This window comes from Mustelus asterias, chromosome 12, assembly GCF_964213995.1.
Source record: "Mustelus asterias chromosome 12, sMusAst1.hap1.1, whole genome shotgun sequence".
NCBI classification, from domain to species: Eukaryota; Metazoa; Chordata; class Chondrichthyes; order Carcharhiniformes; family Triakidae; genus Mustelus; species Mustelus asterias.
In genome coordinates, this window is record NC_135812.1 from 100093676 (window position 1) to 100118245 (window position 24570).

A 24570-nucleotide genomic window follows, 5' to 3' on the forward strand; every position below is an offset into this window, starting at 1 on the left:
TGCATTCCATCAGGGTCAGGAGACTTGTCTACCTTTAGCCCCATTAGTTTGCCCAACACTACCTCTTTAGTGATAATAGTTTCTAGGTCCTCACCTGCCATAGCCGCCTTGTCATCAATAAGAAGAACCTGTTCAATGCCTCAGCCATTTCCTCATTTCCTGTTATTAAATCCCCCATCTCGTCCTCTAAAGGACCAATGTTTAATTTAGCCATTCTTTTTCATTTTATATATTTATAGAAACTTTTGCTATCTGTTTTTATATTCTGAGCCAGTTTACTCTCAGAATCTTTTTCTTTATAGCTTTTTTCGTGGCTTTCTGTTGACTTTTAAAGATTTCCCAATCCTCTTGTACGCATTTTCTTTCAATTTGATACTCTCCTTTATTTCCTTAGATATCCATGGCTGATTATCCCTTTTTCTAAAGTCCTTCCTTATCACTGGTATATACTTTTGCTGAGTACTGTGAAAAATCACATTGAAAGTCCTCCACTGTTCCTCAATTGTCCCACCATAAAGTTTTTGCTCCCAATCTACCTTAGCCAATTCCTCCCTCATCCCATTGTAGTCTCCTTTGTTTAAGCACAATTCAGCCACACTGTGATCGCTCCTTCCGAGAGAATCCCAAACTGTGAGATTATTAATTATTCCTGTCTTATTACACAGGACCAGATCTAGGATAGCTTGCTCCCTTACAGGTTCCATTACATACTGTTCAAGGAAGGTATCACAGATTCATTCTATGAACTCCTCCTCCAGGCTGCCTTGACCGACTTGGTTTGACCAATCGGCATGTAGATTAAAATCCCCCATGATAATTGCCGTGTCATTTTTACATGCATCAGTTATTTCTTTGTTTATTGCTTGCCCACCGTGATATTATTTGGTGGCCTATAGACTATGCCTATCAGTGACTTTATCTCCTTACTATTTCTAATTTCCACCCAAATGGGTTCAACCTTTTTCTCCATAGAACCTATATCATCTCTCACTACCACCCTCATGTCATCCTTAAATATCAGAGCAACACCACCTCCCTTACCTTCCTGTCTGCCCTTCCAAATAGCCTGATGCCCTTAGATATTTCACTTCCAGTCGTAACCACCCTGCAACCATTGTCTCTGTAATGGCCACTAAATCATACTCATTCGCAATGATTTGTGCCGTCAACTCATCTACCTTGTTTCAAATGCTACGAGCATTTAGGTAAAGTGCCTTTATGCTCGTTTTTCTATATTCTTCTTGAATCCTAACACTTCCACTAACAACATCTCCTGAATTATTCTTCCTTTTAACTTTTTTTCATAATTTTCCATGTAGTTGAAACCTCCTCCCCACATATAACCTGGCTGGCACTGAGAAATTTTAGAAATTTATATTGCAATAGAAACATAGCTTTATCTCTCTGAAATTTTACCTCATGATTTCAGAAACTGATATTGTTTTCTTGTTTGCTTAAACATTTTGATACTTTAAAGAACATCGATTGATTCTGTTGCTGATTTGATCTGAAAATGATCAAGTTCTATTTGATAAATTGAATCAATTTTATTAGCGTTTGGCCACGCTCTAGGGAAAGAAGATTGCTGTGGGAGAATTTCTTTGATAGGAAAGCCTTTATTGTGTTTTAGATTCATTGTCATTTGAAATATATTTTCTATTGCCCATTCAAAACTAGGAATGAGTTTTCAATCTTCCTAGTCTTCAGTCTGCATGTCTTATTTTAACATCTATTATTTAGCCTGTACTTTATTTAACTTCCACATTGGTTCTGTTAGATAAATCATATTTAATATAATTTCAGGAGTTTCAGGTGGTGGGGTGGTACACAACTAGCTTTACAAGAAGTCACAGAACCCAGTTGTATGACGAAATAGAATTGAAAACCTATAGATTATAATTGAGGCAGGGTGATTAAACTTATTCAGCTCTACAAGAACAAGTTGCATCACAAGACAAGCCACGTTTGTTTAAACAAAAAGGTGAATCATAGTTCTTGAGATATCAACGCTCTTCTTGCATCTTCAGGACGTCACAGAACACCTCATACCCAATTAATCGTTTGAACAATGACGGCTGCTGTTAGGTAGACAAACATGAAATGAGATTAGTGAGCAATTAATCTGTTCCGGTGATGTCGGTTGGGCTGGACACTGACAGAATTCCACTGCTCCTCTTTGGACTAGCAGCATTTCAATCCATCTAAATTGGCAGATGGGTGCTCAGTTTAACGTCTTGCTGAGAGCCACCAGCTGTGACAATGCGCACTCCTTTGGTACTGCACTGATCAGCCTAGGCTATGGGTTCTGTCTGTGAGCTAATAGAGGCCAGCGTGCTAGCACTGAATGAGGCTTGGACGTATGGCAGTGACAAGTCCTGTTTGTAATTCTCAAAGCCAAAGTACAATACATTTTTAACGTCCTCTAGAAATTGATTGAACGTCATATTTCCGTATGACTGAATAGTATTGTGGGTTACCACAATGTCCTTTCACTCTGATGCGAAACGACACCGGGACAACGACCCCTTTCTCTGGCGTGTGGAGAGGTTCTAAATGAAATTGATTTCCCTGGAATTTAATTCCAGTTCCCTTTCGGGACTATTTCACCACCCAGTGCTAAATTATTAGTTTGCCTGGCACACCACAAGAATGAAGATGGAGGATTCATCGTGGATCTGAAAGACAGGTGTTAGGTTTAAGCTGCATCTGGGGTTTTTACGTGAGGGAAGTTTGATCCTGCATTTGAGTCATGTCACACTTGGGCTGAGAATAATTAATGCGAACACTGGGTGCTAGAAGTGAAAGGTGTCGCAGTCATTAAGGTGAGCGCAGTATTTTAATGCCTGTGCTGTAAGGTGCAATTCCACTCTAATTGTTAACATGGTTTTTGTTTTATAGCCGTGTAATGACCTACAGGGAACATGCTGCATGGGTGGTCAAAACCTATCTACAGAAGACTTCTGAAGGCAATATCATCACTGTGAGGTAATAAAGCATTAGTTATTGCTATATTGTTTACTTGGAGTTGAATTGACTATTTGAACTGTTAATGTACATCATGTGTGTATATAATTACATTATAATAGGTTTTGTGCCTGTAATCTGGAATACATTATTTAGTTTGACACGAGATTAAAGATATCCCCCGTTTTTTTCTAATTGACATATTCGTTAGGGAAGTAAGATCTTTAGTTTTTAATTTTGCTTTCTCACATTTTGCTTTCACTCATATCACCGAAGAAGCTCATTTATAAACCAATTATTGTGGTAAAATTAGTGAAATGTTAAGTGCTCTAGTTGTTATACTACTTTATCAAGAGTGATATTTTCCATTTCTTGCATGTAGTCTTGCCCCGAGTAATTTGTGCCAACTATATGTGTTCTTCTCTGTTCAATTATTAAGTGTAAATGGAGATGTGCGATTCTTTGACCCCCGGATGCCTGAGTCAGTGAATGTAATTCAGACTGTAAAAGGACTGACGGCACTGGACTTTCATCCCCAGGCTAATCTGTTTGCTTGGTAAGTGAATTCATATGGTTAGCGCAGCAAGTATTATTTTTATGCTTTTACCAGGAGAGCAGAAGGGTCTTGGAGCTTTAGCTATTTTGCATCTGTGGACAATAAATATTCATCGACCATGGTAATGTTAGCTGCTCTTCGAATATATAATTAAATTGCCTTGCCCGAGCCCCTAAATTAACTCTGTGTACCTATCATAATCATAGGCCTTATTACTGACTATTCAAACAGGGCAGTATTATGTATCGAATGAGTGCTGGTTCAAAACATGGTCTGTTTACATTGGAGCTGGTGTAATCCTGGTGTAACGAAACGTGAATGATTCTTGACTAACTGAGTTGTACATGTAGGGTAATTTCAATCTTGTTTTCTTTTGACCTGCCTATAGTTTTACTCAATTCATAAAGCGTGGCCCCTTTAGGATATGAGGAAAGCCTCACAATGTGACCTTACATTTTTCAAACAAACTAACAAAGAATTAGGAGTAGAAGCCGGCTCCATCCTTTAACAAGATCATGGTTGACCTAACTGGGGCCTCAACTCCACATTGCACCCACCCCTGATAACCTTAGAACATAGAACAGTACAGCACAGAACAGGCCCTTCGGCCCACGATCTTGTGCCGAGCTTTATCTGAAACCAAGATCAAGCTATCCCACTCCCTATCATCCTGGTGTGCTCCATGTGCCTATCCGATAACCGCTTAAATGTTCCTAAAGTGTCTGACTCCACTATCACTGCAGGCAGTCCATTCCACACCCCAACCACTCTCTGCGTAAAGAACCTACCTCTGATATCCTTCCTATATCTCCCACCACGAACCCTATAGTTATGCCCCCTTGTAATAGCTCCATCCACCTGAGGAAATAGTCTTTGAACGTTCACTCTATCTATCCCCTTCATCATTTTATAAACCTCTATTAAATAAAGTCTCCCCCCAGCCTCCTCCGCCCCAGAGAGAAATTACAAATTACCTTGCTTATCAAGAATCTATCTACCTCTGCCTTAAAAATATTCACTGACCCTGCCAGCACTACTTTCTGGGGAAGAGAGTTCCAAAGATTCACGACCCCTCTGAGACAGAAAGATTCCTCTTATGTCCACCTTAAACTGTGCCGTCTTATTCTCGGGCCTCCCACAATGGGAAACGTCCTTTCAGAATGCACCTTGTCAAGTTCTTTCAGGATCCTTATATGTTCCAGTAAGATCACTCTCATCCTTCTAAACTCAGCCTGTGCAATCAAGATAATCCGCTCCTCCGCCCCATCGCAAGGTCAGTTGAGTGATCTTTCTCTCAACTGTCTCTAATTTAAATCCTTTCCTAAAGGTTTGTCAGATGAGATAGTAATGGGAGTTTTACTCTCCATCTCCCACACCGTTGCTATGGCTTTCCTGGAGGTACTTGATGCCGCAGTGACTGCCCAAGCTTGGAGGATTTCTCATTGTGAGTGCAGAATCCACCAGAAAGAGAGATGTGGTCAAATGGCCTCTTTTCTGGCTTTTATCTACTAAAGAGATGGTTGAATTTGCCAGGTCTCCATCTTTGTTTGGGCCCTTTGCGCTGTTGAGTTGCACATTTGTCAGCTTTGTTTCCAAACATGAGGTAGCAGATTTTGAGTCCACTTTGCCTTTGCAAATCACAATAAAGAGAGAGAAATATCAGCCTTCCTCAGTCGCTCTAAGATTCGCGAGAAATGGGAAAACAGCTCGGTTTTAGTGCGCTCCCTCTCCTCCTCAATTGAAAAGCTCAGCACAGAGCTACTGTTTTGCTAAACTTTACTGAAGTTGCTGAAACAGTCTGATTTTATCAACATAAACTGTTCAATGCAAAAACACTTTCATTCCATAGAACCAGTGCCAGATTCTGAAATAATTTTATAATGTAAATTGCATTTAAGATTGAATTTACCTTTTTGAAGAAAGCCATGATTTTCTTAAGAATGTTGTCATTAGAATCATAGAAACCCTACAGTGCAGAAGGAGGCCATTTGGCCCATCGAGTCTGCACCGACCACAATCCCACCCAGGCCCTACCCCCATATCCCTACATATTTTACCCGTTAATCCCTCTAACCTACACATCTCAGGACACTAAGGGGCAATTTCAGCATGGCCAATCGACCTAACCCACACATCTTTGGACTGTGGGAGGAAACCGGAGCACCCGGAGGAGAAACGCACGCAAACACGAGGAGAATGTGCAAACTCCACACAGACAGTGACCCAAGCCGGGAATCGAACCCAGGTCCCTGGAGCTGTGAAGCTACAGTGCTAACCACTGTGCTACCGTGCCGCCCTTTTAGTATATTTAGTATATTGTCCTTTTAGTATATTTCTTAAATATTTAATTAAGAAAATAAAATCCAATTTAATGTTTGTTTCTAATGTGGAAGTGGCTATTTTGCGCAGAATGCACTGTAAATAGGCCAACTGGCCCATCACGTCTCTTTGAAAGAGTCATCCAACTCCCAGTCTTTCCCAATAATCTTCCCCTTTCAAGTATTTATCCAATTCCCCTTTGAAAGTTATTACTGAATCTGCTTCCACCACTCCTTCAGGCAGTGCATTCCAGATCGTCATAACTTACTGTATACAAAAAATTCCTTTCTGTCTGGTTCTTCTGCTGGTCACCTTGTATCTGTTGTCCACTGGTCACTGACTCCTCTGCCACTGGAAACAGTTTTCCTGACTTAATCTATCAAAACTTCATGTTTTTAAACAGCACTGTTAAATTTTCCCTTAACCTTTGCTTAAGGAGAACACGACACGGTGGCACAATGGTTAGCATTGCTGCCTCACAGCGCCAGGACCCGGGTTCGATTCCCGGCTTGGGTCACTGTCTGTGCCAGTCCACATGTTCTCCCCGTGTCTGCGTGGGTTTCCTCCGGGTGCTCCGGTTTCCTCCCACAGTCCGAAAGACAGGCTGGTTAGGGTGCATTGGCCATGCTAAATTCTCCCTCAGTTTACCTGAACAGGCGTGGGAGTGTGACGACTAGGGGATTTTCACAGTAACTTAATTGCAGTGTTAATGTTAGCCTACTTATGACAATAAATAAACTTCTCCAGTCTCACCACAACACTGAAGTCCCACGTCCCTGATCCCATTCCCGTCAATCTCCTTTCACTCTCTCTAAGGCCTTGACACCTTCCCTAAAATGGCGCTCAGAATTAGCTTTAACACCCCAGCTGGGACCTAACCAGTGATTTAGAAAGGTTCAGAATAATGTCATTGTTTTAGTACCATAGAATCCCTGCAGGGATTTTCTTGCTTCATTTTAATTTGTAAATCGAGTCATCCAGTGAGCTCAGGTGTTGGATGCTCTTCCTACCCCCGCCCCCCCCCCCTCATAGGAAGGTGTCTAGTCTGTATCTAACCCATCTCTAAATTGAAAATCTTCCATTGATTATTTACTGTTTTACCTGTCAACCTTTGATTCCTATCCACCTGAACCAGGTCTCTTTTCAGTTCACTGAAATTAACATTCTTCCAGTTGAGTATTTTCACGTTTGACTATTGTCCTCATTCATTTCCATAGCCAATTTAAATCAGATATAGTAACATTGTAAAGCTAATGAGTTTTGACTTTGTTCCCGTCATATCCACAGTAGCTTTGATCGCTTCCTCGTACGCACAGCAGTAATCCCAAAACAGTAAACAAACTTAAAAGTGTGAAACATGTCCAACAGATCTGCACACGCTTTCCAATGCTTTGCTGACCTAACACAACACGGAAACAAGGGAATTCACTTAAGGTGACACTTTGTGGGAAGACGTGCTGGGCAGTTTCCCTGCAGTGGCTTATTTCAGCTGTCTTTGCATCATACCAACTCTGTCGCAAGTTAGAGATGGCTCAATAAGCAAGAGCAAAAAATTCACTGTTGTAATGCACAATGAAGCAACGGCAACTTTTAATTTCAAGTTTTCCTACGTCCCTATTAAGGTAAAGGGTTATGGGGACAGTCTCTGTAAAATACATTGAAGTGTCCAGTCAGCCATGACAGTATTGAATAGTGGAGCAGGCTGAATGGCCATTCCTGTTCCTATCTTCCTGGAGATATTTTCTTTTTCCAAATCTAGGAAGGGAAAACTAACCAAGTGAAATGGAGAAATGGTTGCATGAGAGTTGTGTTTTTCCCTGGGATCAGCACTCTAATTGAATCAATGCTGACTTAAAGATGTTTTTATGTACAAAGCTAAATCCCATTTTTAAAAAAAGACAATTATCATGCTTCACTTGTTTAACACACATTTCTCGTTTGGCAGTACATAATGTTGACTATAAGCATAGAATTTTTGTGTAAATTTATCTTGATTTATGGATGCTTGATGTTACGAAGTATAGTTACTGCACTGACATAATTCCATTCAGTATACTACACTGTAACATGGTGCAGCTGAGACTTTCTGAGCGTTAGTGAATACCTTTCCAGTCATTACAAGCAGGCAAGTCCACAGGAATCATCCTACTTCCAATCTCCTCCTCTTTGTTTTCAATTTCATAGAATCCTACAGTGCAGAAGGAGGCCATTCAGCCCATCGAGTCTGCACTGACCACAATCCCAACCAGGACCCCAGACCCCAGAACCCCATGCATTTACCCTAGCTAGTCCCCCTGACACTCAGGGGCAATTTAGTATGGCCAATCCACCTAACCCGCACGTCTTTCAGACTATAGGAGAGAACCTATAGTCCTTGGAGCACCCGGAGGAAACCCACGCAGACACGGGGAGAATGTACAAACTCCACACAGTGACCCAAGCCGGGAATTGAACCCAGGTCCCTGGCGCTGTGGGGCAGCGGTGCTAACCACTGTGCCACCCTCATATGTTTATTGCTTGATCAGAGTACATTTCTTCAGATGTGTCTCCTTTCTAGACTGCTCAACATAAGATCTCCTCTATCTTGGAGAACAGCCATCACCTGGACCACTGCCATTGTTAATGTACTTCTGTGTCAGATAGCAGAGTATCCAATGCTTTAGAAAGGGGATGGGGAAGGAATCGGAGTTGATGCGAGTCAGATAATGTCAAATTTCAAGTTTGAGATGCAATTCAATCTGACAGTTCAGTCAATAAAAAAAAACTTGATGCTTTTAGGAATGTTCCCAGGACTTGAATGCAAGCCCTTAAGAATGTTCCTGCTTGAGCGTTAAGTGCTTCAGCTTCTGGGCCAGCTGTCTTAGATTTTCTAGGTTAATCATTTCTTGTTAGTACTGTTGCCAGAATAATGTCATTTAATGGCAAGGTTATGCGGGAGTACATGTGTTCAGTGTTTCACCACCCAGAGCTTGTGACAAAGACAGTATCTGTTTTTGGGATTGGGAGAAATGAGAAAAACTTGTCTATTTTCACAATGGAAATCCCCGGTACACCCGGATTACTGCAATGGAATATCTGAATGGACAGGATTTCTCTCTACTCCTCTCTGCCACAGGTAACATAACTCTAACGATGTAAGATAACGGACTCACAGCAGTTAACATACAGTGCATATCATTGCTGTGTCATTGCATAGCTGGGCATTTGCTGCTAACTACTCAGTTCCACAGAGAGCAGTGGAGGCCAGGTCTTTGAGTGTCTTTAAGACAGAAATAGATAGGTTTTTGATCAATAAGGGATCAAGGGTTAAGGGGAGAAGGCAGGAGAATGAGGATGAGAATCATATCAGCCATGATTGAATGGCGGAGAAGACTCGATGGGCCAAGTGGCCTAGTTCTGCTCCTACATCTTATGGTCTTATGAATAACCAAAAGTGAACCTATTCTTCCTATTTCAGTGGCTCCATGAACCAGTTCATAGCTGTATATAATGCAAGTGGGGATGTGATAAGCAATATTAAATACTATGACGGATTTATGGGGCAGAGGATCGGAGCCATCAGCTGCCTGGCTTTCCACCCATATTGGGTAAGTCATTTTTCAGAACTCTTCGATCTGTGCTGTTTCTGTTCCATTGCCCTCTTAACATCTGTACTATTTCTCAGCATGCGCTGCGTTACATGGCGCAGCTGCAAGATGCCACCAGTGCCCACAAGCTGTCGCTCTGTTCTATCTCAAATGTGATGGACCAGCAGCTGGGCAAAGGGCCGTCCCTGTAAACAATTCACAACAGCTCCTGAGGAGTTCATTCTAATTTGTTTTCCCTGTCTGAGAAATTACCGGATGATGCTCCAGACAGATTTTACTTATTGAATGGACCGGGCCCCCTCTCTGGTGGATCGTGAAGGATTCCCAGCTCCCTCAGTTCTGACTTTGTAGTCTACTCTCTTACAGGAAGAATTCTGGATAAATATGACCTCAGAATTGGATTTACCAAAGCTTAATTCAATCCCAGTTAGAATAATCAAATAACATCTTCTCTGAGGTTGTGTTGTTGTGAATCTCTTGGTTGGCAGTAGCTGGTGCGAGTCAGATAATGTCACAGGCATGTTCTTGGACTAACTTGTGTGTTGAATGAAGACTCGACCTATTTAAGGCTTGCCTTGTTATTATCTGCAAACTGTATTTAAAAAAGACTGCCTACTGCATACCATAAACCCTGCAAGGGTTTACTTTATTAATAAGGCAATGCCTTATTACCATAAACCCTGCTAAAACCAGAGTATCCTCCAACTAAACTATGCAATATTAACAAATGTTCAAACAAGTAGAGGAAAGCTTGGCATTTTGTTTTCATTGAAAACTTCTCAAACTGTTCATACATTGGGAAGTTTCCCAAGGTAAGATGAAACATTAAAGTCTGCAAATCACCTGAATATTGTTCTTCAAACAGTTAATTAACTACCAAAGCAGTCTGGGAGGATACACATATAAGATCTATTCTCCTTGATGTCCTCAGCGTCCCTAAATTCTTTGTAGAAGGGTTTGTTCAACAATGTATTAAGCAGATTGCATGGTAATATTTCGCAGTATAATTTCTAGACTCCAGTTTGATGTAGTATTTAGTGTTCTTTATAGATGACCATTAATTACCACTTTCACATTTGGTTTCTTCGTTAAAGTATCAATTTTAAAGTCTTTGAATTTATTGCAAAAAAACGTAACAAATGCATGGAAGTGAATTTTAAGGCAGTTATGCTTCTGGTAACATTCAGAAACCAGCAAAGCTTTGGTGTAGTGACTTCATGCCAGGCTGTAAAGTGTAAGTCTTCCTCAGTGAGACAAAATCATCTCCTTAGAACATTGGAAAATCTTTGTCTCTGTACTTACTGTGTCTCCTTTTGTGTGTTTACTTGCTGTGTCTGACCATTCTGAATCCTGCTGCACATTTCATCTAACTCCATCCCCACTCCGAGTGCATTTCATTTCCTTTCACAGTGAGTTTGAGAACATAGCTACTCAAAGCAGTTGAACAAGGTTCCATTTCGGGGGAGTAGGGCTGTAGTGGCAAGTAAAAACATTGAAAACTCTTGGACCGTTTCATGTTGCCTCAAAAGGCATTGCTGGGTTGAAGTGTCCTTTACATAGCACTTTCACTGGTTAGCCCACCATCCCCCAGCTTTCTGAGCCTATCTCATAACGTCTGTCATAACAATATGACCACAGCAAGAAGTCTCACAACACCAGATTAAAGTCCAACAGGTTTATTTGGAATCACGAGCTTTCGGAGCGCTGCTCCTTCACCAGGTGAATGGAGAGGTGGGTTCACGAACACGACATATATAGACAGAGACATAATGGTTGGAATGTGAGTCTTTACAGGTAATCAAGTCTTTACAGGTACAGACAATGCGAGTGGAGAGAGGGATAATCACAGGTTAAAGAGATATGAATTGTCTCGAGGCTGGGCAGTTAGTAGGATTTTGCAAGCCCAGGCCAGATGGTGGGGGTTACACGTAGTGTGACATGAACCCAAGATCCCACTTGAGGCCGTCCTCATGCGTGCAGAACTTGGCTATCAGTTTCTGCTCGGCGATTCTGTGTTGTTCTGCATCTCCACAATATGACCACAATGGAAGTGGTGATTTTCTTATCTACAGGGTAAGCAATTAATAAATAATTTTCACCCCAAAGGTCCTGAAGTCGGTTAAAAGCAGTGTCATGATGAACTTCTGTGAGCACATTATCGCTATTCTTAACTGTAGGCATAATTGTTATCCATGTTTAATTTCTGTTCTCCCATCTGTGTAATGGACAGAATAAACTGGGCTAGGTTTTCAGAGTGTAATTGTTTTCTTGTACTGATAATTACTTCACACTGGATGCCTAACCTTTTCTAGCATTCTAAATTAACTGATCTTGATTATTTTGTGTTTCTCTTGACAGCCTCACTTAGCAGTTGGAAGCAATGACTACTACATGTCTATATATTCAGCGGAGAAGCGAATTAGATAACGATGAATCTCACAGCCCTGCTTGTCGACTTTGCGGAATTTGAGATTGATGCATATGCAGATGCTGTATATTACTTCTAATGTACATATAAAATTATTTACTTGAATGGCTGGTGACAGCTGATGCAAGTCATGACTTGAACAACTTTTCCATTATATATTTCAGCTACTGTAGGACAATTTGCTGCAATGGCCATGGTACGTCTCGTCGTACGAACATGGCTGCCAAGCTTTTTTTTTTGAAGACTTGTCTAGATCTTAAATTTTGTTTTTTTTTCCTTTCGTGGATTAGATTTTAGCATTCAAATTAATATAATTTACCCTGTAATGACTGCCTGAGAACGCTGTAACGACTGAGCATAAATCACAAACCCTTTTGGCTCTCTCAGTAGACAAGTCATCTGAAAGAAGACTGATAAAAGCTGATGGCTCACCAACCATATTAAAATGCTAGTAGCTGTTATGAAGGACTATTAAAAAAAAAAGCTCACATCTCTAATGTGGTGTTACATCTGTGAGCGTTATTTTACCCATAAACTGTAGCAGTTCCACACAAAAACAAATCATGATACTCTGAAACACTGTACAGACTGTTCTTTCTGATTTGTTTATTTTATTTTCCGATTTAATTTTACAAAATAAGTGCTAATTGTAATAGGAAACTCGAATCGAATCGTACAAATAACCAATGATGGAAAAGGAGACCTGAGCAGAACCACTCGTATCTGTTGAATGTAAATAAAACCATTAAAAGCAACTGGAAACTGGCCTGTAAATGTTATTCTGGTGACAGTTCATGCATCGAGTCTGAACTTGCGTTGGGATTAATGTGATTTTGTTGTTTGTTTGTCCTTATATTTTAATGTAAAGCTGATTCAGCATGCATATTATGATCTGACATTTCTAAAGCTATGTGGTGCAGTACAGTATTGTTATATTATGTACATTACTGATTTAAAACAAATTTAACACCGATTTTTTTAAAACGTAGGCAGTACTGATATTAACACTAATTAAATAGTTGTTGAAGACAATTAAACTCAGCTCATTTAAAACAAGATATTGATTTTTATGCTTGGATCAGTTTATATTAGTTTTCAACTCACTGCCCCTTTTATCTTAGCCTTTGTTGCACACGTTACGAGGCTTTTTGAAGAATGTTCTCATGTTCAGAGACTGAAGGTTGAGAAAAGAGCGAAGGATTGTTTTTTCAATCTATATTGAACTCGTTAAAATTGCTTTTCATCCGATTGTCCCGTTCATGCCCATTAGTTTGCAATAATTTAACGTTGCCTGTTTTTGGGGCATTTGACATACAATATTGGATACAGTATACTTGCAGGCTGTCCCCTGGCAACATCTAAAATAGGGCAGCATGGTGGTACAGTGCTTACCCCTCAGCGCCAGGGACCTGGGTTCGATTCCCGGCTCAGGTCACTGTCTGTGTGGAGTTTGCACATTCTCCCCGTGTCTGCGTGGGTTTCCTCTGGGTGCTCCGATTTCCTACCACAGCCCAAAGACGTGCAGGTTATGCTGATTGGCCATGCTAAATTGCCCCTCTATGTCCTGGGGTGTGTATGTTAGCAGGGTAAATATGTGGCCTTTCGGGGATAGGGCCTGGGTGGGATTGTTGCCGGTGCAGACTCGATGGGCTGAATGGCCTCCTTCTGCACTGTAGGGTTTCTATAATTCTATATGCATGGTTTGAAGTACCTTTGTCTGGAAATGTGACGTGGATCCCACATCACCCCTCGAGTTGTATACGGTGGTGTTTCTCAGCTGAGGTGCTAAATTAGTATTAATTGAAAGTGAGTTGATTAGCAGAAACTGAAGCTATATCTTAGTGCCGTGCTCCTGGGCTATCCATTTGCATCCAGACATACTACTACTCCATTAGCACCTTGTGGATTAAAGACTGAGTGGTTGAAGTTAGCAGCTTTTGGCTTAAACGAAGTGTAAGGGTTCATCCTGATGCTGTTAAACCAAATATTCTCTAACTACAATTCAATATTCATGTTCCGACTTAAAAATCAGCTCCAGTCAAATTTCTTTGCATTTTGGACCAGGTGAGATTGAATAACCAATAAGTCTTACAGAACATATTGGAATCCGAAATATCTTCATCAGATGTAATTCTTTGTTCAAAAAAAACTGTAAACAAATGGTCACTGGAATGTATTTTCTCATCTTTTTACATTGAAAGCATTCAAACTCGGAAGAAAACGAAGCCATCATGGAACATTTAAATGGGGTTTTGTTTTTAGAGTTGGTTAAAGTGACACAGGGTTAGTACTGCTGCCTCACAGCGCCAGGGACCCGGGTCCAATTCGGGTCTTGGTCAGTGTTTGTGTGGAGTTTGCACATTATCCCCATGTCTGCATGGGTTTTCTCCGGGTGCTCCGGTTTCCTCCTAGAAGACCAAAGATGTGCACGTTGGCTGGATTGGACATGTTAAATTACCTCTTAGTGTCCCACGATGTGTAGGTTAAGGGGATTAGTGAGGTAAATATGTCAGGCTATGGTGATGAGGCCTAGTTGGGATTGTTGTTGATGCAAGCTCAATGGGCCGAATGGCGGCCTCCTCACTGTAGGGGTTCTATGGTAGTATTATTTATCTTTCTCACGGGTACCTACTCCTCTCCCCCCCCCGCCCCCAAGAATAGAATCCGGCAGCTCACACTGAGCATTTATTTAGCCATGATGTGTAGTTGCCGGCGTTGGACTGGGGTGCGCACAGTAAGTAGTCTCACAACACCAGGTTAAAGTCCAACAGGTTTATTTGGTAGCACGAGCTTTCAGAGTGCCGCTGCTTCATCAGGTGAGTGCCATCAGGGCACTCACCTGATGAAGGAGCGGCACTCCGAAAGCTCGTGCTACCAAATAAACCTGTTAGACTTTAACCTGGTGTTGAAACTACTTACTGTGCATTTATTTAGCAACTCAGACAGGAGTAGGTAGATATTTTGTTGGCAGCTGTTTAATCTACTGCCCGTGCTATAAATGAAAACAAAATGTATCTCCGAGAGCTCCATGGAGCAGCCAAGAGTTTAAAGCCACATTCCCATTAATTTTTACACTTCTCAATTTGCAACCCATTGATTTGGGATTATCAGTCAATGAAGGAACAGCTTCAAAACAGCCTTTTCCAGCCTTCAAATCTATGGGGTTACAAACAAGACAAATTAATGAGTTAGAAAGGTAAGCATAAATATGAGCTGTTTTACAAGGCATTTTAAGAACTGATCATCAGATCTTTAGCCTCTTGGATGGTTCACAGGCTGGAGTTTGGACATCCCCGGTTTAAAAAAAATGCATCTTAATTGGAGATACTTTGCTGCTAATTAGGTTTTACCTTTAAAGAGCTTATTTTCCAAACACAAAGTAATTTCCTTTCATTGAGACAGAATGGCATACACTCTGAGTTTAGATAACAATTCATGGACAGTGGGAACCGCAGAGCTGAGCTTTGCTCTGTAATCTGATATATATAATAAAATTTAAAGAAACAATTAGTTTAGGTCATCTGTGTCCAAATTCAAAATCTATGAAAACTTCTGCTCAGTTTGGAGTTCTTGCCATCAAATAACTCTCGCAATGTATCACAACTAGTGTCGCACACTGCAGTTCCACATGTATTTCAAAGTAAAATCTCTCTGCACACTGTAATGGAAAATAATTTTCCAGAGGTTCTGTTTGAAGAAACTTAAAAAAACAAACTTTAAAGTCACATTGCCATTGGGTTGAGTTAGCCGATTATTTTTTTAAACACATGCCTGCTTTGAATTGTTGTAATCATCCAAATTCTTCAGTTATGGGAGGCAGCTACAAATCAGGGCGGCACAGTGGTTAGCATTGCTGCCTCACAGCGCCAGGGACCTGGGTTTGATACCCAGCTTGGGTCACTGTCTGTGCGGAGTCTGCACATTCTCACCGTGTCTGCGTAGATTTCATCCGGGTGCTCCGGTTTCCTCCCACAGTCCGAAAGACGTGCTGGTTAGGTGCATTGGCCATGCTAAATTCTCCCTCAATGTACCTGCACAGAAGCCAGGGGATTTTCACAGTAACTTCATTGCAGTGTTAATGTAAGCCTACTTGTGACACTAAAATAAATAAACTTTCAAATAACTTTGATATCACCTGCATTTGGCCTCTCCACATGCAGTTTTTCAGTGTACATAATTGCAATCAATTCGAGTATAAAGTGTGGAGTTACTCCACATCTAACTTCTGCATAATATTGTTCCTCCAGTGTCTCTTAACTGGCAGTTAGAAGCGCTACCATTATATTATGGCTCTTGGTCTCATTCTAATAAATGGTTCTTTATGAACAAATCTTGGAGGGAAAAATAGCTTTTCATCCGATTGCCCTGTTTGTGCCCATTAATTGGCAATAATTTAACATTGCCTGTTTTGGGGGGCATTTGACGTACGGTATTGGATACAGTATACTGCAGGCTCTTCCGGCAACAACTACAATGGGTTATTCAACAGTTACCCAACTACGGTGAAATGTAGAATTAACAGCATAATGGGTTTAGGTCATAGAGAATGCATAGAAATGCATCAATCCCTTTCATTTTGAAAATCTTACTGAGAGCAAGCTCGCGTGAATGTGTCTAGATATTTTGAATCCCACTAATCGTGGTTTTGTGTAATCTGGCTTCCGCTAGAGTGTTTCTTTTGTCCATCTGTTCATATTCACTGCATATGGATTTCATATGCTGGGCATTAAGTCATTTAGGGGGAGTTTATAGATATACCTCGAGGCACTGTTTTGTATGTCTGCTTTTTAGATGAAAATGCACAATTAAAATTCTATTGCTGAATAAATCAAGTCTATCTGACGCTGCATCTTTTAACTTGGAAATGTTAATTGAGAATTTACCTGGCTTGTGCAATTTTTGGGGTGGCACAGTGGTTAGCACTGCTGCCTCACAGCTCCAGAGACCTGAATTCGATTCCTGGCTTGTCTGTATGGAATTTGCATGTTCTCCTAGTGTCTGCGTGGGTTTCCTCCGGGTGCTCCGGTTTCCTCCCACAGTCCAAAGATGTGCAGGTTAGGTGCATTGGCCATGCTAAATTGCCCTTTAGTGTCCTGGGATGCGTAGGTTAGAGAGTAAATATGTGGGGTTACAGGGATAGGGCCTGGGTGGGATTGTTGTCAGTGCAGCCTCGATGGGCCGAATGATCTCCTGCACTGTAGGGTTTCTATGATTCTATGAATTTCTGGATTAGTAAGGCACACTTTTTAAAAATTCCTTCATGAAGTTTCAATGGTGCTGGTGAGCCTAGCATTTATTGTACGCCCTCCGTTATACTTTGTAAAGATGGTGGTGAGTCACCACTTTGAACTGCTGCAGTCTGGTGAAGGTGCTCCAAGATACTAATCCAACAATGATGAAGGAACGCCGATGCATTTCCAGGTCAGGATAGTGAATGACTTGGAGACATTGGAATTCCCATGTGCCTGCTACCCCTGCTCTTCTAGGGTAGTAGAGGTTGCAGGCTTCAAGAGCATTATCAAAGCCTTGGTGAGTTACTGCAATCCGGGTGTGCCACTGATAATTAATGTCTAATCATCATAGAATAGTTGCAACAGTGAATTGGGCTGTGAGCCTGTGTCAACTCTTCGCAAGATCAATTTAACTAGTCCCAAGGAATTGAAAGGTGGGCATTTGTATCAACATTGTCACGGACAAATGCAGCTGCAACCCATAGATTGCTGAGAAGGTAAAGTAAGTTTTCTCATGTTGGTTCTTTCATCATCTACCATCGGCCCACTGTGACAGCTAAGCCCAGCTTGGTCAGTAGTCATACTACCCTGACAGTATTGGTGATGGATATTGAAGGACCCTGCCCAGAGTACATTGTGTTTCCTTGCTACAATCAGTGCTACTCCAAGTAGTGGTCAACTTGGAGGAATACTGATTCATTGGTTGAACAATAATGGAAAGTGGTAATAAACAGGCAACTTCCTTGTCCATGTTTGACCTTGTCAATGATCCTTTCAGACAATGGGTTCCCAGGACCACTCCATCCAAACTGTACACCACTGCCACCATTTCTTCTGGGTCTCCTGTTGTTGGGACATTGGGGGGGATGGTATGATTCTGTGAAAAAGACTCCGCCAGGCTGTTGCTTTCCTCGTTTGTGAGACAAGCTTTCCCAATTCTGGAACAAGTCCCCAAATATTGGTAAACATAAGAATTAGGAGCAAAAGTGGGCAATTCAGCCCCTCGAGCCTGCTCCACTATTCAATACGATCATGGCTGATCCCATCTCCACTTTCCTGCCCTCTCCTCATAACCCTTCCTGCCCATTAGTAATTAAAAACCTATTTACTCAAATTTGTTTAGTGTTCCGGCATCCACTGCACTCTGGGGTAGAGAATTCCGCAGATTCATGACCCTTTGAAGTAATTCCTCCTCATTTCTGTTTTAAATCTGTCATCCTTGTGATGATACTTTGCCTTTAAGAAATGTATTTGAGTCTTGTTTCTTAGGAAGCGATTGTTTTATCCTGCGGCTCTGATTATGGTGCCGATTGCTGGCAGCCCCCATGCTGAGTGTGCAGAGGAACAATTGCTCCTAATTATTGAGGTGTTTGCTTTAATCTGAGTTAATGCAGTTTTGTTAGTTTTTGTGTTGTCCCCTGTGTGGATTCAGAGTGGAGTTTGATTAGGTTGATTGACAAGAAGAGAAAATCGTGCTAATGGTGGAGCTAGGCTTACAGAGAAACAAGCAGTTGCTGTTTGAATATGATCAGAGCAGTAGCTCTTTCTCACTCACTGGATATTGAAGTCTGGGACCTGCGAGAAAATAGTTATCTTTCTCTCTGGAATTCTGTTGTGTAATGACAGGTCTTTCTTAGAATGTTGCTGTCTGAGACTCAGAAGACATGTCTCTCTGTCCAGACGTATTGAAAGACTGGAAGACCACAACTCTCATAAGCCTCTGTGTGCTGCTAACTGATTCTGAAAATTGGGTTTAATTCCTGAGTTTGCATCTATGGAGATATTGCTCTAATTGGAACTAATAGAGATAGCTAGTAGTTAAGAATTATACATTGTTATATTTAAATATTTCAATTGGTAAAAATTTTGCTAATTCTGTTTGCTATAGTTAAACTGTATTTTTGAATAAAGGTTGTTTTAATAAACGCTTCCCAGTGGGTCAATAGAATCACACCTGGAGTGAAACACCTCATGCTCACCCTAATGCCAAAATCAAAAACAATCAGGGTCTAGGCTAACTTCATAATGTACCTTGGAGTTTCTGATTTGGTCCCTAACATCCCTTAGCCTAAACCTATGGCCTCTCGTTCTAGAATCTCCAACAAGGGAAATATCCGCTGTAGATCTACCCTGTCGATCCCCTTATATACCTCAATTAGATCTCCTCTCATTCCTTTAAACTCCAGCGAGTATAGACGTAAACTGCTCAATATCTCTTCATAAGTAAGGAAGACTCTGCATGGTTGAGTGGGCTGAATTTGCTTCTTGTCATGTATGAAGCCCAGGCAATCCACCTGGTTTCATTTCTGTTTTTAGGAGTGGTTCAATGCAACTGAGTGGCTTGTAGGCCATTAGTAAAGTTGCTCATGTTTTGGCACAACCATGTGATTCAAGATTAACAACTTGGTCTACAATGGCATGTCTTTTTGTGCTGTAACCTATGTTGGATTCACTCCTCTCTCTACCCACCCACCCAAGCTCATGCACAACCAGCAGAGGGGAACATTGTATCTGTCCCGTGTGTAACTAGGCCATCCAGCCACCTTGACCATAGAGGTCCAGCCTCTTCAGCTGTGCAAAATGTCTCGGCCAATGTACGATTGCTTCCAGCAGCGGCGCTTGGATAACTGACAAAGATTGCAACCTTAGCTGATAGTTCTTACCCCCTCCAACATGGAGGAACTGTGATGAATTGTCGTCCCCCCCCCCCCCCCCCGTTCCCCCCCCCGTCCCCGTCCCCCCACTTACCACTGCCTCTGTTGGAATTCACTGACTCCAGGTTTAACCTGAGAACTCCAGAGATTGGGTCAGAATAAGGAATGTTATCGCTAAGTGGTTGGGGACTCTGATTTCTGTTTGAAGCACTAACTGATTTTCTTCTTGATTATATCAGATTAAACACATGTTTCAAAGTGCCTTTTTATCCACTTACCAGACAAGAGTCACTAACTCTTTAAAACACATCATTAGGGCTCTTTTGTAACTGTCCCATTTATCTCTATTACTTGAAATGCATGGAGGGCTCTCTTCCAGAAGTGTGTAAGTTGGCAATTAGTGCAAGAAGGATTTTTGTTTGGGTAGTGGGCCTCACAGCACCAGGGTCCCAGGTTCAATTCCAGTCTTGGGTGACTGTCTGTGTGGAGTTTGCGCATTCTCCCCGTGTCTGCGTGGGTTTCCTCCCGGTGCTCCGATTTCCTCCCACGCTTCAAAGATGTGTAGGTTAGGTGGATTGGCCATGGTAAATGTGTGGGGTTATGGGGATAAGAGGGGAGGGCCTAAGTGGGATGACACTAAAATGGGTGGCAGAGCAAAGTGTGCAGAGGACGCTGAAAGTCTGCAGAGGGATATAGATAGTCTAAGTGAGTGGGCGAGGGTCTGGCAGATGGAGTACAGTGTTGGTAAATGTGAGGTCATCCATTTTGGTAGGAATAACAGCAAAATGGACTATTATTTAAATGGTAAAAAATTGCAACACGCTGCTGTGCAGAGGTGTCCTTGTGCAGGAATCTCAAGGAGTTTGTTTGCAGGTGCAGCAGGTAATTAAGAAGGCAAATGGAATTTTGTCCTTCATTGCTAGAGGGATGGAGTTTTAAAAACAGCAAGGTTATGTTGCAGCTGTATAAGGTGCTGGTGAAGCCACACCTGGAGTACTGTGTACAGTTTTGGTCTCCTTACTTGAGAAAGGATATACTGGCAGTGGAGGGGGTGCAGAGGAGATTCATTAGGTTGATTCCAGAGTTGAGAGGGTTGGCTTATGAGAAGACACTGAGTAGACTGGGGCTATACTCATTGGAATTCAGAAGAATGAGGGGAGATCTTATAGAAACATATAAGATTATGAAGGGAATAGATAAGATAGAAGCAGGGAAGTTGTTTCCACTGGCAGGTGAAAATAGAACTAGGGGGCATAGCCTCAAAATAAGAGGAAGCAGATTTAGGACTGAGTTGAGGAGGAACTTCTTCACACAAAGGTTTGTGAATCTGTGGAATTCCCTGCCCAGTGAAGCAGTTGAGGCTACCTCATTAAATGTTTTTAAGGCAAGGATAGATAAATTTTTGAACAGTAAAGGAATTAAGGGTTATGGTGAGCGGGCGGATAAGTGGAGATGAGTCCACAAAATGATCAGCCATGATCTTATTGAATGGCGGAGCAGGCTCAAGGGGCCAGATGGCCTACTCCTGCTCCTAGTTCTTATGTTATTCTTTTGGAGAGTTGGTGCAGACTCGATGGGCCGAATGGCCTCTTTCTACACTGTAGAGATTCTATGGGCAGGATTTTACGGCCGCGTTCTTCTCCGAAACCGTCAAATTCAGCCCTAGGTCAACAGACCTTTCCGTGGTCCGCCCCTCGCCCGCTCCGATTCCCGTGGCAGGCGGGGTGGTAAAATTCCAGCCTATGATTCAGTCGAGTCATATTAGGCCTGTGACTGTGCACCTTAACCTCCCCCCACCCCCCGTCCAATTTACTCCCACCGCATTGATAATCTGCCAGTTCCATTTTACTGCCACGTGATGCTAAATGAAGGTCAGTCATTTCCTTATGTAGCGGTCAGTCTGCCACTTAAAAACGTACAGAGCGGTGGACCCACCCACTCACTCACTCACTCACTTAGCTAAGAGATGATGCAAGGCCTGGGGAGAAATAAGGACATCACAGACTCTTAAAACCAAATACTAATCAGATATGGGAACTGGATAAAGTCACATTTGATTAGGTGGGTGGACATGGATTCAGCTGAGATGAGCTGTTGAGATGGGGATCGCTGCTCTGTGATTTTCCCTTTGCTGGCTGTAACCCAGTTTGATACGCAGCCAAGTGAAAAGTTGCCGTCTCAGAACTGGTATTCCTTGCCTTGGGCATAAAAAAATGACTAGAACTGAATTTTTTAAAAAGGACTTCTGTTCAAGGAGACATTACCAGATACCGTAATTAAACATATCCTGAAACACAGAATTAAGAACCAAGCTGATGCCATCGAGTTTGAGTCTGACAGGGGGAATAGAGATCTGAGGCTGTTATGTGCTGTCCTGTTTATTATTGGATTGTCGGGGGGGGGGGTGGTTGGAGAATGGATGCAGTGGTCAATGTCAGGTTCAAATCCCATTCCGTCATGGAGACCGTGACAAAGACCATCAATTGTTGGAAAAACCCATCTGCTTCACCAATGTGCTTTAGGACAGAAAGAATCATAGAATCCCTACAGTGCAGAAGGAAGCTATTCGACCCATCGAGCCTGCACCGACAACAATCCCACCCAGGCCCTATCCCCATAAACCCACATATTTACCCCGCTAATCCCCCTCTCACTAGGGGACAAAATTTAGCATAGCCAGTCCACCTGATCTGCACATCTCTGGACTGTGGGAGGAAACCAGAGCACCCGGAGGAAACCCACACGGACACGGGGAGAACGTGCAAACTCCACACAGACAGTAACCCAAGCTGGGAATCGAACCTGGGTCCCTGGCACTGTGAGGCAGCCGTGCTAACCACTGTGCCACCGTGCCACCCTTAGCGACAGTCCTTACCTGGTTTGATCTATATGTGACTCCAGACCCCCAGCAATGTGGCTGACACTTAACTACCCTCCGAAATGATGCAGCAAGCCACTCGGTTCAAGGGCAATTGGGGAAGGGCAACAAAAATGCTGGCCTTGCCAGCGGTGCCCACGTCCCCATGAAAGAATTAAAAAAGTTGAAATGAAAAATACTTTCATTGCTTTTTCAAATCAAGTGGATAACTCGGGCTCATAGGCTGCATGTAGGACATTAACCATTGATTGAACAGCTCTGCTGTAATTTGGATTTAACAGAGAACTCAGGATAGTGAAAGTTCCACAGTGTTGATGCCATGGTGAATAATAAGTAGGAAATTAACTGGATGGGCTGAATAGCCTCCTACTAGCTGTACAACTCTAAGATACTCTAATGCAATCAGTCTTAATTTCAGCATGGGAAGAGGAAAGCAGTGGTGTAACCATAGGTGCTGGCATGGCAGTTGGATAAAAAAGAGTGCATATTCATAGAATCCCTACAATACAGAAGGAGGCCATTCAGCCCATCGAGTCTGCACCGACTCTCTGACATCTTATCATATATCTTATGCATGAATGGGCCATGAGAAACATTACTGAAGGGAAAGACGTTGGACAGGCAATGGCAGGTATTTAAAGAATGAATAGATGAACTCCAGAAGTCGTTTATTCCTGTTTGGTGAAGAGCGGTAAGGGAATTGTGGCCACACCATGGCTTACAAGAGAAATTAGTGATAGTATCAGATTCAAGGATGAAGCGTACAAATTGGCAAAGAAAAGCAATAGGCCTGAGGATTGGGAGCAGTTTAAAATTCAGCAAAAGAGGACCCAAGGGATTGATTAAGAAGGGAAAAATAGAATATGAAAGTAAGCTAGCGGGGAACATAACCGACTGTAAAGGTTTCTATAGATACGTAAAGAGAAAAAAATTGACAAAAATGAATGTAGGCCCCTTACAATCAGAAATGGGAGAATTCATAATGGGGAATAAAATGGCTGAGGAATTAAATTTGTACTTTATTCATGTCTTCCTTTGTGAAGACTGAAGCAATGTGCCAGAAATGCTGAGAGAAGCATGTTTAGTGAGGGGTTGAAGGAAAACAGCAGTAGTAGAGAAATGGTTTGGGGGAAATTGATGGGATTGAAGGTGGATGAATTTCCAGGTTCTGATCTGGGTGTACAGGTACACAGGTCACTGAAAATGGCAACACAGGTGAAGAAGGTAGTCAAGAAGGCATACGGCATGCTTGCCTTCATCGGTGAGGCATTGAGTTTAAAAATTGGCAAGCCATGTTGCAGCTTTATAGAACCTTAGTTAGGCTGCACTTGGAATATAGTGGTCACCACACAACCGGAAGGATGTGGAGGCTTTGGAGAGAGTCCAGAAAAGATTTACCAGGATGTTGCCTGGTATGGAGGGCATTAACTATGAGGGGAGGTTGGAGAAACTTGATTTGTTCTCACTGGAATGATGGAGATTGAGGGGCGACCTGATAGAAGTCTACAAGATTATTAGGGGCATGGACAGAGTGATAGTCAGAAGCTTTTTCCCAGGGTGGAAGAGTCAATTACTACAGGACATAGGTTTAAGGTGCGAGGGGCAAGGTTTAAAGGAGATATACGAGGGTGGTGGGTGCCTGGAACTTGCTGCCGGGGGAGGTAGTGGAAGCAGATATGATCGTGACTTTTAAGGGACATCTTGACAAATGCATGAATAGAATGGGAATAGAAGGATATGGTCCCCGGAAGGGTAAGGGATTTTAGTACAGTCAGACAGCATGGTCGATGCAGGCTTGGAGGGCCGAAGGGCCTGTTCCTGTGCTGTAATTTTCTTTGTTCTTTGTTCTGGTAATCTTCATCTCAGAATACTTAAGGAAGTGGCCCTGGAAATCGTAGATCCATTGGTGGTTATTTTCCAAAATTCTTTGGACTCTGGAATAGTTCCTATAGG

General features: G+C 42.1%; 1 protein-coding gene across 3 annotated transcripts in view; it reads left to right on the forward strand.

The window, feature by feature from the left end:
- Nucleotides 1-12411, forward strand: part of rptor (regulatory associated protein of MTOR, complex 1) — a 440065-nt gene extending 427654 nt beyond the window's left edge. For 2 of the 3 annotated variants that reach the window (XM_078225712.1, XM_078225713.1), the window contains exons 31-34: nucleotides 2899-2985; nucleotides 3404-3520; nucleotides 9297-9426; nucleotides 11785-12411. In XM_078225712.1, coding sequence (XP_078081838.1) covers nucleotides 2899-2985; nucleotides 3404-3520; nucleotides 9297-9426; nucleotides 11785-11853 — 403 coding nt within the window. In that variant the 3' untranslated portion in view covers nucleotides 11854-12411. The remainder of the gene's footprint in view (nucleotides 1-2898; nucleotides 2986-3403; nucleotides 3521-9296; nucleotides 9427-11784) is intronic. The other variant, XR_013499184.1, reaches the window with a different exon arrangement.
- Nucleotides 12412-24570: the final 12159 nt, after the last annotated feature.